The 20276-nt window shown below is 42.5% G+C and overlaps 1 protein-coding gene across 7 annotated transcripts in view; it reads left to right on the forward strand.

The window, feature by feature from the left end:
* Positions 1-20276, forward strand: part of ARHGEF10 (Rho guanine nucleotide exchange factor 10) — a 99494-nt gene that overhangs the window by 73616 nt on the left and 5602 nt on the right. For all 7 annotated transcript variants that reach the window (XM_028722393.2, XM_028722392.2, XM_028722394.2 and 4 more), the window contains 2 exons: positions 6500-6674; positions 18810-18932. In XM_028722393.2, coding sequence (XP_028578226.2) covers positions 6500-6674; positions 18810-18932 — 298 coding nt within the window. The remainder of the gene's footprint in view (positions 1-6499; positions 6675-18809; positions 18933-20276) is intronic.

Raw genomic sequence — 20276 nt, forward strand, 5'->3', positions numbered from 1 at the left:
TGGATGAAGCACTAGCCATTAGCTTTTTGTTAGTGGCCACTCCACAGTTTGTCATCTTTGTATTTGGTACCTCTGTTGTCTTTGCCAAACCATAGCCCTGCTTTGGAGAACTCACCCTCTACCCCGGCCATCAGATACCTCAGGGGTTTTTTTAAAGCAAAGCTATGGCCTGTTTTTCAAACAACTTCAAATCCAGTAGAAATCTCTACTCTTCCTTTCCCCCCCCCCCCTGACAGTTTTAGATATGGCATTAAAACCACTTGACATGTGTATGCTGTCCCTTCTGTCTTAACATTAAAAAATTCAAGCTTCAATCATACTCGCAGGGTGTTGGGAAGAACAGGAGGACAATATTATTAATATACAAAGAGTATTCTGGCTGGAGGTCCAGAACCCAACTGTGGCCTCAGCCCAGCACTCTTGAGAATAGGGAAGAGAAGTATGTAAAGCAGAAGTCGATTGAGGCTGACAACTGCTGTCCTCGGCTGCCCACCTCTCTGTGAGCTGCTAACCCTTTCCATTCACCAGACCACTTCAGGTGCCAGCATCCTTGCCTGATGCCAAAGCACCCATCAATCAAATATGGCACGCATTGCCCCTGACAACATGCACACTCAAGATCAATTGCCAGTTAATAATATTGACAAAAGACTGCCTTCCTGGACTGCAGCCCAGCCACTCTTGTGTCCATAATAAATGCTGCTTAATGTCTTTCTCACATGTTAAATATTTTCAAGGCAAAAGAACAAACTGAGATGCAGAGCCATCTCTGTGGCTTCCTACCCATTGTTCGTTCCTTGCTGTGTGTTTAGGACACTTGGAAGCCTCCCTTTGGAAGCCTCATCACAAGCTGAACTTAAATGAAGCTTTTTGGTCTAAGCTCTCATGGAAGCTGTATGCCAGTTTATAACATTGTGGTTATAATGTGTGTGTCTATGTGTTTTATTTAGCAATTGCAGATCTGGCCACCCTACCCCGCCCCAGTATGTTGTAGCTCTCATAAGGGTATCTAAGTTATAGGGAATCTACAAGAGAGGGAATCCTCATTTTTCTTTTCTGCAAACAAAGGCACTGTAATTCAAATGAGCTTGCAAGGGTGGCTCATAAGAAACCACGGACACAAATATTCTGGCTGGAGTAGGAAGAAGCAAGCCCAGCTGCCCTGAACATGATAACACTTTGCTGTTTCTCGGACAGGGCAAACATCCACCTCCATTTTTGTGATTGCTGCAGAACCTTCACCAGTACCAGCTCCCAATGTCAATCTAGAAGTTATGGTAGTGCCCTAGCCAGAACCGGGGTCCAGGACTTATTCCTAGATGTTGCTATGCAAGCAGAGCAGTACATAGAATTAGGGTGCTACTACTGTTGCATTATTGAAATTCTATCAATTGTGAAGTGTTTGCCCTTCCAAAAGATGATGGTGATGATACCCCACCCATCTGGCTGGGTTTCCCCAGCCACTCTGGGGGGCTCCCAACAGAATATTAAAAACACAATAAAACATCAAACATTAAAAACTTCCCTTCATATATCTTCTAAAAGTCAGATAGTTGTTTATTTCCTTGACATCTGATGGGAGGGAAACCACTCGGCACCACTACCGAGAAGGCCCTCTGCCTGGTTCCCTGCAACCTCACTTCTTGCAGTGAGGGAACTGCCAGAAGGCCCTCAGTTCTAGACCTCAGTGTCCGGGCAGAACGATGGGGGTGGAGTCTCTCCTTCAGGTATACTGGGCTGAGGCCATTTAGGGCTTTAAAGGTCAGCACCAACACTTTGAATTGTGTTCAGAAACATACTGGGAGCCAATGAAGGTCTTTCAGGACCCGTGTTATATGGTCTCGGCGGCCACTCCCAGTCACCAGGCTAGCTGCCGCAAAAGAGAGTTGCTTAATAACTAGCGGATTTCACAAAAGCATTATTGGATTTTAGGGTGCCTTTGATTACTTGCCTCTCATGCATGTTTGGCAAGGCTGCTTTCCCGCTTAGCAAGCTGCTACTTCAGAATTGTCTCAGGTCCCGTCTCGTAGGTGTCTGGTGCACAGAAAGCTCAGTGTTCGTGAAACGGATCTTCCTTTCAGTGTTCAGGGGAGAAAAGTGTCTCGGCGGAGATGTAAAACAATCCTACTGTTCAGTGTTTTTTGTGTGGATGAAATACATGACAACTTCATTTTAAAAACAAACAAAGCCATCTGAAACGCGCTAGATAAACAAGAAATACCCTGTGTTCCTTGGTAGGATGCCTAAATGCTGCTCTTTCTCTCTTTCTCCCGAGTAGTTAAAAGTCAGTCACTTCTCCTGAACAATGGTGCCCATTATACAGAACTTGCTATGCCTGAGAAAGCACAGTTCAGTTTTTGGCACAGCTCTTTGGGCCTGAATCACAAAAGAGTTTGTACTGGGTGTAAGTGGGGGGGGGGGGGGAGAGAGAGAGAGAGAGAGAGAGAGAGAGAGAGAGAGAGAGATGCAAACTATGTGATGTGCTGTTGTAACAGTGGTCGGCCATTGCAGGCACCACTATGTTGAAAGATTTGGCTGTGACTCCGAAAAATGTGTGATGGAGATCTAGCGTTGCCATAGAGTTGGAGCTTGAGAAAAGAAATACAGGCCTCCTTTGGAGAGGAGGAAATTGAAGATGCAATGGATTGCTGAGACCACCGGAAGAATGCTAGGGTGGATTCATTTTGCTGAGAGTAGCAACGACTGCAATGCATTTTATTTTTCCCCCATTAGAGAGATGGGAAAATGGTTGGAGGGCAATTGCTGGACATGTGCATGTTCTCTTCTTTCTCTTCTGGAAGAGGACCGTCTGTAGAGCATGAGACTCATAATCTCAGGGTTGTGGATTCGAGCCACATGCTTGGCAAAGGATTTGTGCATTACAGGGGACTGGGCTGGATGGCTCTCGGGGTCTCTTCCAGATCTATTATTCTACGAATCCCAATGCGTAGCAAACCATAGTACAGTGGCACTTTGGTTTACAACCATAATCCATTCCGGAGGTTCGGTTGTAAACCAAAACAGGTTGTAACCCAAGGCGCGCTTTTGCCAATGGGGCCTCCCCCCCCCCCCAAAATTGGTTGTAATCGAAAAAAAGGGACAGCGCACTTCCGGGTTTGACGTGGTTGTAATCCAAAACAGTTGCAAACCAAGGTACCACTGTACTGAATTGCACTTCTTGTTGTTTTTCCCCTGACAGAGGAAACAGGAGGGCACTATGGTAACTTTGGGTGTCTTTGCTCTGAAAAGAGAAAGAGAGCACAACTTTACACGCAGAAGTAATGGCAAAATGGAAGAGAGAGAGAGACTGGAAAGAGTTTGGGTGACTGACACTAATTTGCAAGGCTGGTCTTCAAGGGGGATACCCATTTTTTCTCCAATCAGACTGCTTTTGGCACAGCTTTTAGTTAGTTGCTGTTTGTTTTGTTTTGTTTTTTATTTTTAAATGACTACTACTATTTGGTAATGTAGTAATGATACTCTTTTGGTTCTGAGCTCCCTGTTCCAGTAATTGCACAGACAGGTTTTGGATCACAGCCTTTGTATGTTACAGCTTCTTGCAAGTAATAAAATGTATCTAGCCAGAAAAAAACAGACTTTCATGTGTTAGGAATACAGTGTCAGTATATGGATGAAGATAGTCTTTTGTTTCTTTGTTTTTACACACAACTAAATATGTATTAATGTCACAGTAGAATCAACTACTACTCCAACATTTCTCCAATGAAAATAGGGACATCCCATTCCATAACGATAATTTTACTATTTATACCCCACACACTGGGTTGCCCCAGCCACTCTCGGCAGCTTCCAACATATATAAAAACATAATAAAACATGTTTTAAAACTTCCCTATACAGGATTGCCTTCAGGCAGCTCGGGGGTCAGATAACTCCATCCCCTCCAACATTTCTCCAATGAAAATAGGGACATCCTAAGGAAAAGGGGGACATTCCAGGATCATATCAGAAACCAGGATGGCTTCTCTAGATCAGGGATGTCCCAGGAAAATAGGTACACTTGGAGGGTCTGCTACTGTCATTTGCTTTGTGAGATAACCCTTGAAGGCCAATACAGTAGAATATTCCCACAGTTATCTGCCTCAGAGATACTATGAGGTAGGAATGCATTAAACCTGTTTTGCAGCAGTTGTACTAGCTGCCTGTCAGCTTCTGGGCCACATAGAAACATACACACACCTTGGAGACCCATGTTCTCTGTATGAGCAATCACTGTTTAACTGACGGTCTTGCTCTGCAACAGGAGGCCACCAGGTGCAAGGAACAGGGCTTAGCTCTACAGCATTGGAGCAATAACAGTACTCTTCTCAGTGAGCCCACAGCTGCTTCCTTCTGCGTACAATATAAAATCTTCCCATTTCTAAAGGCACTTGATTGTTGGGTTTTAATTCTTTGATTTGCATTTGCAGGTTTTTCATTGCTTATTTTGCGTTAATACGTTTTATCTTGAGTTAATGTTTTAAAGGAATCTGCTCTGAGTAAAGGAAAAGTACATTGCACCCTTTAAAATAAATATATTTTCAATGCCTACTTTCAATGTCTACTTTCAGCTGCTTTCATAGTTAGCGTTTTGTGTGTGTACTTTTGAGTTTGTCAGTACTTATTTCTCAGTAGATATGCGTAGGGAATGCACTGCAAATAGCACTGAGTTCAGTGGGACTTCCAAGTGTGTAAGATTGCAGATTTAATGTGTTAGTAAAAACAGCCTACTTGGCTTTGAGTTTTATTTATGTGTTCCCATTTTATTTTGATCAGTTTCATGGCTGTTACTTTTTAAAAACCTACGAAGCACAGCATGCGAGTAATATAAAACTTTTAAATTAGTGTTGCATTTACTTGATTCTCTTCTGAGTATTTTTATCTTCTTTTCAAAGAGGCACCTAGCAACTTCTTTCCTCCTCCTCCCAGTGGAAAATCAGCTTTGAAATTACTAATATTCATAATGTTCTCTAATCTATCTTAATCATAAAGAAAGCAATAGTGCTGCATGGTGTCACATAATGATATGTATCACAGCAACCAATGATCCTCAAATAACTCACTTGGAAAGATTTGATTTATTCCTAATATCATTTGTATTTTTTCTTGTACAGCTCAATTTTTCACCCACCTTTTAACACAGAGTTCAGTAAAAAAAAAATGCTGTATATAATTGACTTTTGTAACTTTAGATTTAAAAACAGAATATTTTGGTTACTGACTGAACTGAGCTTTCTCATGATTGATGTGAGTCAATTGATTTGACAAAATTAACACAGTCTTTCTTGGCCATATATTCCCTCCCTCCCCTTCCCAGTCTTGTTCTTTCCTTGAGTAATGCCATCTGTTCCCATATATTTGAAGGAGAGGATTCAGAGCTGTGTTTTTGCAGAATAATATAACTGGAACTGTCACAATTTATCCTTTTATCAAGAGGCATCTGCAGCGTAAGCTATTTTGCTTATCCGAATGAGTTCAGAATATCTTCAAACAGAACATATTACATGAAGATATTTGAACCGATATGTCGACATTCCTTGTCTAGGGTGGGCTGAAATCTGTGAAGTTTAATGGAACAAGGCTATTCTCCATATAACTTGTTAAAATCCCTAGGGTGAACAGAGTTCTGATCCATCATTGCTCCAGGATTCTGTCATCCAATTGGTTCCACTCTGGTTAAATTTTGAGGAAATCTGGATTTTCGAATGCCAGAGTGAACAACAGTCAGTTGTTGTGGGTGTAAAGGAGAAGACCTATTCTGTAAAGGCCCATCACTCTGGGACAGATTACCAACTATTCTCTGACAAGTCCCACTCCTTAAAGGCCTACTCCACCCCACCCCACCCCTGATTACTCTTTTCCTTCTATTGTTGAGTTTGGTGATTGATATGTTCTGTGGGTTGTAGCTGTGTCACTCAGCTGGTGACAAGGCTTCTGCCAATCGAACAGGGAGGCAAGCGGTTTTTAGCACCCCTCTCAAATCTGCTGCCCCCTACTGCCCAAAAAATCCTGCAAGATTGGAGGACCTTCCAGTGCATATTTAAGGAACTTGCAAAGACTCCAAGAGGAAGGCGAAGGTTTTGAAATTTGCTTCTTTCTCTGCTCTGCCTTACCGTCAACAGAGTGACACCTTAGGACACACCCTTGTATTTTGGAGTTGGGTGCTGTTGTTTTTCTTCTATAATAGGAACATCTGAATCCCCGTGTTAAAATACCGTTTCAATAAAATACAGCATTTGGCGTTTCCTAATCGTCATGAGTTTTCCATCCATACATGTATGTTGTGGGAACAAGAGAGAGAGTTTAATTCTTGACACAGCTTACAGTGAGTACCTGGTTTACCCTGAGAAAACAACCAACCTTAAATTGTTTTAATTATGGTAACCTGCTCTGGAACCTTAGGGTGAAGAGCAGGCTAGTCATCATCATTGACAACTATAGATTGCAGGTGTTTTTTGTTCTGCTATGTTACTTTGAGTTACTTCTGTCTATTACTCAGTGCCACTTTGAAGCCCATCAAGAGGAAGGGATGGTGATTTCTCATATGGCTGTCGCAGGAGTTGGGATCTGGATTGCCTTCACATCGGGATCTACGCTTCGCCTTTTCCACACCGAAACCCTTAAGCATCTCCAAGATGTGAATGTCGCTACCCTGGTTCACAATATGTTGTCAGGTACCAGCGTTATATACATTTATTTAAGGGTGTCTGCTTTGTTCAGGCTGTGGAACTTTTTCAGTGTCCCAGTGCTTCACAGGCATGGCAGCTAAATAATAAATTTGCATAAGCACAATATGTAAGTCATGATAACTTGGGGGGGGGGTTAAAACGTAATTGCATAGTATTCCAGCTTTTTGTCCATATCTTGCATAGCTTTAAAAGAAAACAAAATTGGGCACAGCCAAGAAAAGTTGGTATTTGAAGATGAAAAGCCATTTTTCATGTCTGCCTGGACCCTGCTATACTTGTTTTTAAGCAAGGGCTTATATTTAAGATGTGCTTATAACTATGGACCAAGCTATAGAAAAAGTTACCCCAATATCTTTGCCCAAAATGTGGTTATTAAGCCCTTTAAGGTAAAGGTAAAGGATCCCTGGACAGTTAAGTCTAGCCAAATTTGACTTTGGGCTGCAGCACTCATCTCCACTTTAATTGCTTTTTTAACATTTCTATTTATATTGTGTGTTTTAGTTGTATCCATTTTAATTTATGCTGTGAGCCACCCTGAGTCCTGCCATGGGATGAAGGTGGGAGATAAATAAATAGAATGACCTGGAAACTGACAGACATTTTCAAAGCAACTCCTGAGTATGTCCTTTTCCTGTAAACGTGAAAGTAGATAGTATGGAGTTGGGTGTGGATATTGCCCTTAACTAGTCTCAAATATAGTAAAATATCCCCATCCACTGCCAGCCCTTCTGTCTCACCGACAGCTTTATTAGGTCCAAAATGCCCTGTGTTTTGAGTTTAATAAAGCTATGTTTGGGGTCTCTCTCCCCCCCAGTTTTTCTAATAGCCATGTCTAACTTTGTTTCATACTCACACATAAGCTTGTTCTGAGTTCAGAAAGGGTTTCCATTCAGTTTGCCACCATTGTGGAAAAAGAATCAATGTTTTGTAGTGTTAGGGACAAACTGTATTTCCCCTTCCTCTCCCCCCACCTTCTATGCTTGGTAGTAACTATTTTGTGTGTTTTTAATGGAGGGAGAAAAAGCTAACTGGAAAATATTTAGCCTTAGCTGCAATTGCCATGGAAATAAAACAAGATGATGTAAACTGTGCTTTTCTGTTGAAGCGCTTGAGTTAATTATATATATGTATGTGCCCTGGTGTCATTACCATAACATTTCAGCTGCTTTTTTTTTATCCGAAGAATTTTTCCTCTCCTTATAAGCAAACAGCCGAAGTTTCAATAGAGTTCTTAGAATCGCGATTGATGCTTGAGACAAATGTGTTAAACTTGAGAAAAGGAATCATTTTAACATTTAAAATGAGTACACTGGGTATCGCTTTTTTGCATTGGTGTTTATTGCTCTGTCTGGGATCCTATGCACATGATATTTTTGTACATATTTTATTTGCTAAAGCTGAGGTATGACTGGGAACGCTTTAGCAGAAGGTCAATTTCATAAAGCAACAGGATAATGATGTACATGTATGCACAAACACACAGGGAGTTTCATGCTGAAAATGAAAGTGCGGAACGAAAACTTCTGAGAACGAAATCCTTTTAAAGAATTTACAGAAAATATTTTGGGGGTGGGGGCACAAAACCCATGTCAGGATAAATCAATACTTTGAGTCAGATTGTAGCAACACTGTCAACCCCAAATAACCAGCTTCCTGGTGATTCCTTTTCATATTCCTTCTCTTTTACTTTAGAGAATTTATATCTGAAATAATCATTGTGCCGTTAATGGGCTTGTTGGTTATAACTTACCTCTTAATTGTGCCCCTCCAGCTTTCTGAACTGAAATGGTTTTCCTAGTAGCACACCTTTTTTTTTTAATTAAAAAAAACACACCTCCTATAATGCAGGCGATATTCCATTTTTCTTTTATGGGTCCCACATCCCCTTATATTACGACCATCATATTAAAGTCTGCCTTGAAAGGCTTCTAAATTAAAACTCTTGTTCCTTCAATACTCTGTTGCTGTACTGAACACCTAGAGGGGAGGGAAGCTGTTGCTAGGTAGCAGTAGGAGGGCACTGCTTGACATGTATGTGTCACTTTAAAAATCCCTGCGCTAGAACAGTGCAGAAATCGGACCTCTCCTATAGCCTCATCTTGCAGGGATGGGGAGAAAAAGAAACTACCCATCCTATTAACAGGCTAGTGTTATAAATGTGTGTTGCTCACTTTGAGAAATAGATGGCTGTTATGTGTTGGAACGGTAAGATTTAGCGGTGATACTCATCTTCTATAGTTGTGTTGTTGTTGTTTAGTCGTGTCCGACTCTTCGTGACCCCATGGACCAGAGCACGCCAGGCACTTCTGTCTTCCACTGCCTCCCGCAGTTTGGTCAAACTCATGTTAGCAGCTTCAAGAACACTATTCAACCATCTCGTCCTCTGTCGTCCCCTTCTCCTTGTGCCCTCCATCTTTCCCAACATCAGGGTCTTTTCCAGGGAGTCTTCTCCTCTCATGAGGTGGCCAAAGTATTGGAGTCTCAGCTTCACGATCTGTCCTTCCAGTGAGCACTCAGGGCTGATTTCCTTCAGAATGGAGAGGTTTATTCTTCTTGCAGTCCATGGGACTCTCAAGAGTCTCCTCCACCACCATAATTCAAAAGCATCAATTCTTCGGCGATCAGCCTTCTTTATGGTCCAGCTCTCACTTCCATACATCACTACTGGGAAAACCATATCTTTTACTATAGTTGTAGTCTGTATTAAAAAGCAGCAAGATTTCTCTCAATTCTTCTGAAGAGTTTAAACCTTCTATAAAGCGTTGCGGGGAAACCCTTTGCATTATTCTCTTCTGGAGGTCTTCATACCACTGGTGGGCATGTCTAGAAGCAAAAGTTGGAAGAGCAGTCAATGTGATTCTTGCCTTTTGTATAGGAAACCTCATTCCTCCATAGGTTCCTACACATCACCGCAGAAAACCCAGTTTTTCTGCCCGGACACTGAAGTCCAGTGCCAAGGGCCTTCTGGTGGTTCCCTCACTGTGAGAAGTGAAATTACAGGGAATCAGGCAGAGGGCCTTCTTAGTAGTGGTGCCTGCCCTGTTGAACGCCCTCCCATCAGATGTCAAAGAAATAAACAACTATCTGACTTTTAGAAGACATCTGAAGGCAGCCCTGTTTAGGGAAGCTTTTAATATTTGTTTAATTATTGTATTTCAATATATTTTGCTGGAAGCCATCCAGAGTGGCTGGGGAAACCCAGCCAGATGGGCGGGGTACAAATAAATTATTATTATTATTATTATTATTATTATTATTATTATTATTATTATTACTACTACTACTACTACTACAACAACACTGGTCAACAACAAATTTGTTATCTGCATTTTCTCAGATGATTTAGGACGAATCTGATGCGCTGAATCCAAAAATCACATTGGTTTTGCTCAATCAGGTCAAGTTTTTGAGCTATGGCCACATGTCATTTTTTTACGTTTTTGTTCACATGTACGCTTGTGTGGAGCATTTTAGAAGAAGTTGGTGGGGGTAAAATGCCATGTCGAATAATTGTTTTGATTGGAAATGATTATTTTAATGACAAGAAGTATTCAGGTCCGATAGTTCTGGGTGATTATGTCGAAAAGGGATAAGTTTGAAGTCATAAAACCTCGAAATCTTCCATAAATTGGTGCGGCAAAGCATAAAGTTGGGAGATCAAAACTAAGTTAATTGGGCAGCCGCCCCACGAAGTATCCTGATCTTCAATCAGCACGTCATCCTGTAGCTCATTGTGATGAAATTCCAGTGCCTATCTTCGGAGAACTTCCTGACATTAGTGACGAAGATGCCTCCAGTGTTGAAGGACATGAAGAAGAAGTGGTTCTTGAAGATGATGCTCCACATCCATTTTCCCAAAAGGAGTTGAATGATCTAGTTCGCGACCTCAGCTTGTTAAAGGAGTCTGCCGAACTGTTGGCATACAGATTTAAGGAAAAAAACCTCCTCTCTGACAGTGCTCGCATCAGCTTCTTCTGCAACAGGCATCAAGAGTACCTCCATTTTTACTCGGAAGAGAAGGACTTGGTGTACTGTGCAGATATTGCGCAGCTTCTGCTCAAGCTTGGAGTGCCACAGTACGAACCCAAAGATTGGAGACTGTTCATTGACAGCAGCAAGCGATCACTGAAATGTGTTCTGTTACACGACGGCAACCAGTTTGCCTCTATACCCCTGGCTCACTTGAGTACACTGAAGGAGAACTATGAAGCGGTGAAGTATGTGCTGGAGAAAATTGGTTATGATCAGCATAAGTGGTTTATTTATGTTGACCTGAAGATGGTGAACTTTTTGTTGGGACAACAGTCTGGCTTCACCAAGCACCCGTGTTTTCTTTGCATGTGGGATAGTAGGGACCGTGCTCAGCATTACACGAAGAAGGACTGGCCTGTTTGGGAGGAATTGGTGCCTTGCAAAGAAATGAACGTCATCAACGACCCTCTGGTGGACAGAGACAGAATACTCTTCCCACTGCTGCACATCAAGCTCGGCTTAATCAAGCAGTTCACCAAGGCTCTGGACAAGGATGGTGACTGCTTCACTTACTTGTGCCAGGCTTTTCCAGGATTGACCATGGAGAAGTTGAAAGCTGGCATCTTTGACGGTCCTCAGATCCGTCAGCTCATCAGAGATCCAGAGTTCGGAAACTCAATGAACGAAGTGGAACTGGAAGCGTGGAAGGCATTTGTTCTGGTAGTGAAGAACTTTTTTGGCAACAATAAGGCCAGAAACTACGCAGAACTTGTCAACAACATGCTGACTGCTTTCAGAAACCTGGGCTGCAACATGAGTGTCAAGATGCACTACCTATTTTCACATCTGGACCGGTTTCCTGAGAACCTGGGTTCAATGAGTGACGAGCAGGGGGAGAGATTCCATCAGGACATGAAAGAGATGGAGACCAGGTATCAGGGTCGCTGGGACGCTGTCATGATGGCTGACTACTGTTGGACTCTGAAGAGAGACCTCCCTGCCGCTGAGCATTCCTGGAGTTCCAAGAAACGGAAGTTCAAGCCCTGAAGTTTGAAAAATGGTGACGCAACATGCAATTTACGTGTACTTACCTTTATCAATGCCCACCATTCAGTTTACAGTAAACCTGACCTGATGGAGAGAAACGGGTGCCATTTCCTGATTCAGCAGTGCAAAAATACCCTAAATCAGTTGTAGAAATCTAGACAACATTCAAAAAGTAAAAAATTGTTGCCCAGTGATTTGATCAAACAAAAGCCATTAGTGCAGTTCAAGGCCATGTTCCAGCCAGGCAAAAACACTCCAGGAAGGGAACAAATGAGAGCTGGTGAGGGCAGTGTGGTGTGGGGCCTGGGGAAGAGTCCCAAACGCCAAGATGGAGAGGCCTTGGGCCTGGCACTCCTACTCTATAGGGGATGTCTGACGGGATTAAGAAGATCCAGCTTTGTATTTTTAGGTGAGAACCCATGTTAAAATAAACTTAGTCCTTCCGGTTTGGTCAGTCACTTCTTCCTCTGAATGCCTGAGCAGGGTCAATAACGCAAAACAGGTGCTTCGAAGTAATCTTAAGTACGCACATTGCTCCTAATGTGATACTTGCATTCATTTTATCCACATGCCTTTCCTGTTCATATAGAAAGGAGATTTGATTTTACAATTTTTGCATTCAAAGGAGCGCTAGGGAAAGGAGAGCAAAATCTTCTTCCCTCTCCCACTTTACTCTGCTTTGCTCTGTTGCTTTAACCAATTTCCTCTGAACTGGAGTCCTTTCCAGTATCTGAACTGGGGCAAGAAAGAACTGTTTGAAGCAAGGGGTAGCTAATCTTGAGGCCCTCCAGATGTTGTTGAACTTACAATTCTCATCAGCAACAGGTGGTAGCAGTTAATCCAACAACATCTGGAGGGCCTCAAAATAAGCCACCCTTGACCTAAAGCAACAAGGCTGCTGCAGGAAGGTTGATAGAGTTGGTGGATTAGGCTCTCTCCTGCTGGCATGCTCATTTTCACTGAAAATTTGAGAACCCACTCTGTCCCTGTGTTTGCATGTGAGCAGGGCAAACAGTTGCCTCATCAGGTTAGTTTAGCTCTCTGTGCAAGTGGCAGCATGCTCTGTTTCACTAGCACAGTGTTTCACGAACTTGGGTCTCCAGCTGTTTTTGGACTACAGTTCCTATCATCCCTGACCGCTGATCTTGCTAGCTAGGGATGAAGGGAATTGTAGTCCAAAAACAGCTGGAGACCCAAGTTTGGAAGACACTGCGCTCATCAGATTATCTGTTTAGTAATATATTTGTAAACCTCCAGCTAGTGTAGCCAACAGGCTAAAAATTATAGCTGTAAACGTGTCACCAATATCTTCCTATATTGTGAGAGAAACATGCAGCAGCAGTGTCTGTGAGCTTATTGTCATAAATGCCTGTTGCTCTGCAGGGGGAAGAATATTTCATTGAGGTAGCATCTGGCAAAAGCAAACCTGTGCCCAGGGGTGGAGTGTGCTGGCTTTTAGCATCTAAATGAATGAATGGAAATTTTAAAAAGAACCTATACAGCTTCATTTTGCTTTTGTGCAACAGGGTGAATGGTGGGTTAGAACCTCCTTTCTGCCTAATTTCCTCTAAACTAAAGCTCTAAAGCAAGAGGTGCTTAAACTGTAACAGATTCTTACTACTCTCTTGGGGAAACACCAAAGGAAGGGGGCACGCAGTCACGTAAACCTGGCCGTGGTATACTTGAGTTTCTTTATTCATCACACCTGTGCCCTTGCTCTTCCTTCAAATAATTACACACTGGCTTACAAATGGATTCCAGGTGGCTTCTTAGCCAGGGAATTTACAGGGTGAGACCTGCTTAACTCCAGCCATACCACAGAACCATCACTTTGTTTCGGACATTTCCTTGGGCTCTAGTGCTCTTGAGTTGACATAATTTTACATATAACTCGGCAACCCTACCCCATTTCTCCTTGAATAACTGGAACAATTTCATGAATTTTAGTTTGAGCTGCCATTTATCCTCAGCTGAGCTGCAGATAGCAAGGTGCACCAGTGTGGAGTTTTAAGATGTTTGGAAGAATCAGGGATGCTTAACTATAGTTTTCGGAACAGTAAATCTTACTCTTTTTCACTCATGCCTGTTGCACTGATCTGAACAGCCCAGGTTTAATCATAAGAATTTTGTTATAAAGCCCATGTTGCCATGAACTCTGGGCTTTTTACATTTCAATGTAATTTTTTATTATTCAGTAAATGGTATTTTTATTCATTATGTCATATCCTGATGCTAACATTTCCCCCAGTGCTTACATTGGATTTCATAAAACATAATCCTTTCAGAACAATTCCGCTGACTGAAGAAATTCTTGATTTGTTCCTTTAACAACTGATGACAGCTTAGCTATGTAACAAAGCAATTTCCATTATTTACCTTGTTGTGTGACATGTGTTTCCTGCAAACTGAAGAGGGACAGGAAAGTGTACCATTTCCTCAGGAGAGGGAGAGTAGGGTAACAAAAACATCATTGCAATAGGTCCTAACTCTGCCAGAAGATTAAAATGCCTTCATTAATGGAAGAATGACTAAATAGGAGGGTTGGTTTTGGACAGTTATAAAACATACAGACATGTAGGCTAGGTGATTTGCAAAGTCCAAGAGTTTCCTTCAGTGAGAAGAATCAAACAGCAAGAACAATTTGGAAGTGCCCTAAGATTGTCCTTCAAATACTTTTTGGAACTAGGCTGATACTGTGCAGTTCACTCTCTAAGATTATCACTGAAGGAAAAGTTCAACTTTAAATCTTTGTTGTTGTTGTTTAGTCGTTTAGTCGTGTCCGACTCTTCATGACCCCATGGACCAGAGCACGCCAGGCACTCCTGTCTTCCACTGCCTCCCGCAGTTTGGTCAAACTCATGATGGTAGCTTTGAGAACACTGTCCAGCCATCTCGTCCTCTGTCGTCCCCTTCTCCTTGTGCCCTCCATCTTTCCCAACATCAGGGTCTTTTCCAGGGAGTCTTCTCCTCTCATGAGGTGGCCAAAGTATTGGAGCCTCAGCTTCAGGATCTGCCCTTCCAGTGAGCACTCAGGTCTGATTTCCTTAAGAATGGAGAGGTCTGATCTTCTTGCAGTCCATGGGACTCTCAAGAGTCTCCTCCAGCACCATAATTCAAAAGCATCAATTCTTCGGCGATCAGCCTTCTTTATGGTCCAGCTCTCACTTCCATATATCACTACTGGGAAAACCATAGCTTTAACTATACATGACAAGGCAGTGATCCACGAAGGAGACTATAAACCTAGGTGTCAATAAATGGCATGCCAGGTGATGCAGCACAGTAGCTTACGCAGTGCATTGGGTTCAGATTTTTGTCAATTTCATTGTTGACATTTCTGCCGTTCTGGTTGTCTGTAAGGATTCTTGTTGCAGATCTGGTATTGTAAAGGGTTACTGAGATGATGCATGTGAAGCACTTTGAATAATTGATTAGGGTTCAGTTTATCTGTATAAATTATAGGAGCAAAGAGTCTCATTTGGAAGGTGTGCTTTTTATATAGCTCTAAGTGACAGAATGGCCCAGTTTTTCAAAATTCCAAATTGAGATCGTGTATGTGCATAGTTGTGACCATGTCCACCTTTATGTCAATGGACCTGCTGAGTAAAAAATTACATTCTTATCCTCTTGATAGTAGCTGCATTAGTTGATGCAATGTAACATGAATAATTTGTTGTAGGGTTGCGTTTTACAACAATTATTAATTGTCCGAGTCCTGTGTTGGATAAATTTATCCCAAAGGGAGCTCATTATGAGCTGTTGATGATCATAAACTGAATTGATCAGGAACCATTTTTGAGAAATGCAAATAGGACAATAATTTGAAAAGCTTCTTACTCTCTGGCCATATGCGCTTAATATGGAGAAGTACAGACAAATCATGTTGCACATCTACCATCCTATGATGACTTTATATTGTGTTAGAAGTTCACATCCCCCAACAGGTGTTTCCTCATTTCCCAGTTGTTCCATTGCTTCAAGAACAGAGGATTTCCGTTTGACCTTACCTCCAACTGTTTATTTCCTTCTGCATTCAAGATGTTAGATTCCTGGATAATCACTTGCAATCTTCACATGTGGAAACAATGTTTTTTCAGTGGTGCAAGCACTTAGACATTTCTGAAGCACTGCTGTGCCACGCCAGGATTTGGTTCTTGCCCTGTCTCCATCATGTTAATGCTGTCAAAGTGCTGAAGAATAGGGCGTAACATATCCACACATGTTTTCAAAACACTGTAGGCAGATGACAAACAACCAAAAGATGAATTTTTGTATAACTGGTTTCTCAGTGTATGTGTTTTGTTACTGGAAGCTGGTAAAGCACACCTTTCACACTTCTCTGTGTAGATACAGGTAGGTAGCCATGCTGGTCTGCTGTATTCGAAACAAATGCACATGAAAGCTAATACTAATAACAAACTTAGTTGGTCTCTAAGGTGCTACTGGAAGGAATTTTTTTTATTTTATTTTACTTCTCTGTGTAGTTGTTGCAGCCTCAAAAACGTTTTGCAAGGTTTTCTTGTAGCCACCACATCCTCTGCCCCATTTTGTAAGGGAGACATTTGCCATGTCAACCCTAATAAGTCATAAAAAGGAAAAGGTAAAGGGACCACTGACTCTGGGGCCGACTCTGGGGTTGCGGCACTCATCTTGCTTTATTGGCCGAGGGAGCCGGCGTACAGCTTCCGGGTCATGTGGCCAGCATGACTAAGCCGCTTCTGGCGAACCAGAGCAGCGCATGGAAACGCCGTTTATCTTCCCGCCAGAGCGGTACCTATTTGTCTACTTGCACTTTGACGTGCTTTCGAACTGCTAGGTTGGCAGGAGCAGGGACTGAGCAATGGGAGCTGACCCCATTGGGGGGATTTGAACCGCCAACCTTCTGATCAGCAAGTCCTAGGCTCTGTGGTTTAACCCACAGCGCCACCCGCGTCCCTAATAAGTCATAAGAAGAGCCCAGTTGCATGAAACCAAAAGCCCATGCAGTCCAGCATTCTTTTCTCACAGTGGCTGGTCAGAAGCCTATAAGAAGCCCATAAGCAGAATCCCCAGCAATCGGTACTTGACAATGATGGTAGAACATAGCCGTCTTGGGTAGTAGCCATTGAGAGCCTTGTCCTCCATGAGCCTTTCCTATCCTATCATGCAATACAACCAGATTCAGCACTTTGGCCATGGCTCAGGTGGAATAATTGTGTGACCAGGCAATTTATTTCCTAGTATCACTTGTACAATCGTTTGGCTTCCTTGAGGTGGTCAAAAGGGTCGTGCAGTAGCATTTAATTTTATAACAAAGCAGCTCATTGGCAGTAAAAGTAGGAGCTATGAAGTTTGCTTTGAAAACAAACGGTTTGGCATCCTAGCTACCATCGCTATGTCGGGGCGGGTAATAGGGAGCAAGTCACCAGTAACTGACAAGCTGTCAGTGATATTAACTCCTTATTCAGAAAAACAGAGCAGTTTAGGCCTATTGAGCACAGCAACTGTTCCCAGTAGATCTTGCCCCATGAGGCAGTTGCAAGGACTAAAATTCCCCGCCTTCCCTCAGCTTTCTTCCTCCTCCAATTTCTTCCCAAGCAATCTGAGGTTCTTTCATCTCACCTGTCTCTGCCCCACCCACTGAGAGCCAGTGTGGTGTAGTGGTTAAGAGCGGTAGACTACCTCTGCATTACTGTTTCTAATTACCTATATTTAGAAGCCAATGTGGTGTAGTGGTTAAGAGCCGTAGACTCGTAATCTGGTGAACCGGGTTCGCGTCCTTGCTCCTCCACATGCAGCTGCTGGGTGACCTTGGGCTAGTCACACTTATTTGAAGTCTCTCAGCCCCACTCACCTCACAGAGTGTTTGTTGTGGGGGAGGAAGGGAAAGGAGAATGTTAGCTGCTTTGAGACTCCTTAGGGTAGTGATAAAGCGGGATATCAAAGCCAAACTCCTCCTCCTCTTCTTCATACCTCTTTGAGTGGTTAGATAAGCATTTACATGCCAAGAAAATAATGGCATGGTTCCATTCAGTGTGGTTTGGGGTTTTTTTAGTGGAGGGAGGTGGGGAGCAGGTTGTACCAGGCATTAACACGTAAGTATTTTGTTTCTTGAGAATTATATTAGATATAATATATTATAATATGTGTTTATTTATTTTGACATTTAAAAACAACTCTAGGCTGGAGCTTCTGGCAATATTTGGGAGGTCTAATGACTTCAACCTGACAGATGCCTTCCACTTTTGTCTTCTTTCCAGCTGTGATCAACTTAGTGTCATTCACCTTTTGGCTAGAAGGGCAGACTTTTCAGATTCATTCAAGGCTACCCCCTCTGATCTGTTCTGATGGAGCATTCAGGCATTCTGCGCCTGAGAGAGCCAGCATTATCCCTTTCATTAATATTTTATTGTTTTGATATCCATCCTTAAGCAATGCACCAGTAATTTCCCTTTAAATACAATACGAAATGTGTGGTTCTACCTTTAAAAAAGATTCGAGACTCGAAGATGTCGTTTCACACAAATTGTTTTGAAGAACATCGTGCAAAGCAGGTTCATTGCTTCACATTTGCAGGTTGAGGAAGGAAAGGCTTAAAAATACATCTCCTTCTAAAGTAGCTGAATATGCATGGGTAAAGATATATCTCCTTTTTTAAAAGGACTTCATCAGAATTATACAACTGTGAACTACGCATTTACACAATTGCTTCATTGTGCAATGAATAAACCCTATGAATCTGGTGTAAAAAAGAGGATTGCTTAGGTTGGGATAGTCTTAGTCTGAACTAGAAGTTCTGGACAAAGAGAAGAGAGCACACACTTGCTAGGCCTTCATTTGTGACAAAGTTTGAAAGTTAGTATAAGGTAGGGTCTACAACACTTAAAGCAGGTTTTAAAAAAAATGTTTTGTTTACAGCAAGCTCAATTTTATAATAGATTGTTTTCTTGTTTGTTTTATTCATTTTTAAGGTGTTCTTCTTCTATGTAATCTTTATCTTCTCACCCACCTTAGAAGGGCTGTTGTCCTTAAAGATGGCCTAAATATATTTTAATTAAAAGATAAGTAAATAAATGCAATATCTCGCTTTAGGAGTGACTTTGTACCTTTTCAATCTTATAGGGCAGCAGCGTGTTTCTGTGACCAGCCTCCTAGTTTGCCATGGCTTGTTATTGGTTGGGACAAATCTTGGGATAATAGTAGCACTCCCAGTTCCTCGTTTGCAAGGAATTCCCAAAGTAACTGGTAAGTAAAATGACATTATTATTATTACATTTATATTCCTGTGTTTTCCTGCAAGGAGCTCAAGGTGACAAGCATAGTTCTGTTGAGATTTCCATTCCACCTTAAGGAGCAGACGTGTGGAACTGTTGCATGTCACATGTCTGTTTACATTCCAGCACAGCTTGCTGGGAACTTCCTTTGTGTATAGCTTTTGCTTTTCCCATTCTCTCTGTGAAGACGAGAGAGAGAGAGATGACATGTTTCTTTGTCCTGATTTATGATTAATAAATCTGTAGTTGTAGTATGCTTCCACAAGCCTCACGCCTATTCTGTGTGCATAGTTCGATCTGCTGATAGTGTGCCCTGGCTTTGAAGCCCGGGTCACTGATTTACTTTGGAGCAGAGGTGATGGGTCTTCACAGCAGGACGGCTGGAAGGAGATGGCCCAGCCGGGACTAGCCAGCTGGCCTCCCGGCCCTCTGCATGTCGACAAGTTCTCCCCTGTTTTACCCTCACAACAACCCTGTGAGGTTGGCTAAACTGAGGGAAGATGATCAGCCCCAGGTCAACCAATGACCTTCATGACTGAATGGAGATTTGATCTGAAATGCTGGATAACTGTGTTTTGGAAGCTGTTCTCACACGCATGCATGACTTACACTGAAGCACTAGAGAACATTGTGTGGCTCCTGCAGCAGTTTTTGCATTGAGTATCTGGCATAAAAATAAACTATAAATACTTCCACAGTATATGAAACTCCAAGGACCTATTGGTAATTGCACATGAGTAGGTAAAGGTAAAGGACCCCTGGATGGTTAAGCCCAGTGAAAGGCAACTATGGGGTTATGGTGCTCATCTAGCTTTGAGGCTGAGGGAGCCGGCATTTGTCTACAGACAGTTTTCCAGGTCATGTGGCCAGCATGACTAAACTGCTACTGGCGCACAGAGGACCGTGACAAGTGCCAGAGCACACGGAAATGCAGTTTACCTTCCTGCTGCAGCAGTACCTATTTATCTACTTGCACTGGTATGCTTTCGAACTGCTAGGTTGGCAGGAGCTGGGACAGAGCAACGGGAGCTCACCCTGCCATGTGGATTCAAACCGCCGACCTTCCGATCAGCAAGCCCAAGAGGCTCAGTGGTTTAGAGCACAGCGCCACCCGCGTCCCTGCACATGAGTAAGATGTGCTGAATTTGAAGGCTGTGCTTAATAGCCATTGTATTCTTTGAAATCCAAATAAAATTCTGAACCCTAATGCATTGATACTTTATGTTTTGCAGTTTGCTTCCCCCCCTCTACCGTTATAACTGGTCAACTACTTTTAGCAGCCAGTCCATATGTTAACAAGTAAAGAAAAATGCCC

The sequence above is a fragment of the Podarcis muralis genome, chromosome 3 (genome assembly GCF_964188315.1).
Source record: "Podarcis muralis chromosome 3, rPodMur119.hap1.1, whole genome shotgun sequence".
Lineage (NCBI taxonomy): Eukaryota > Metazoa > Chordata > Lepidosauria > Squamata > Lacertidae > Podarcis > Podarcis muralis.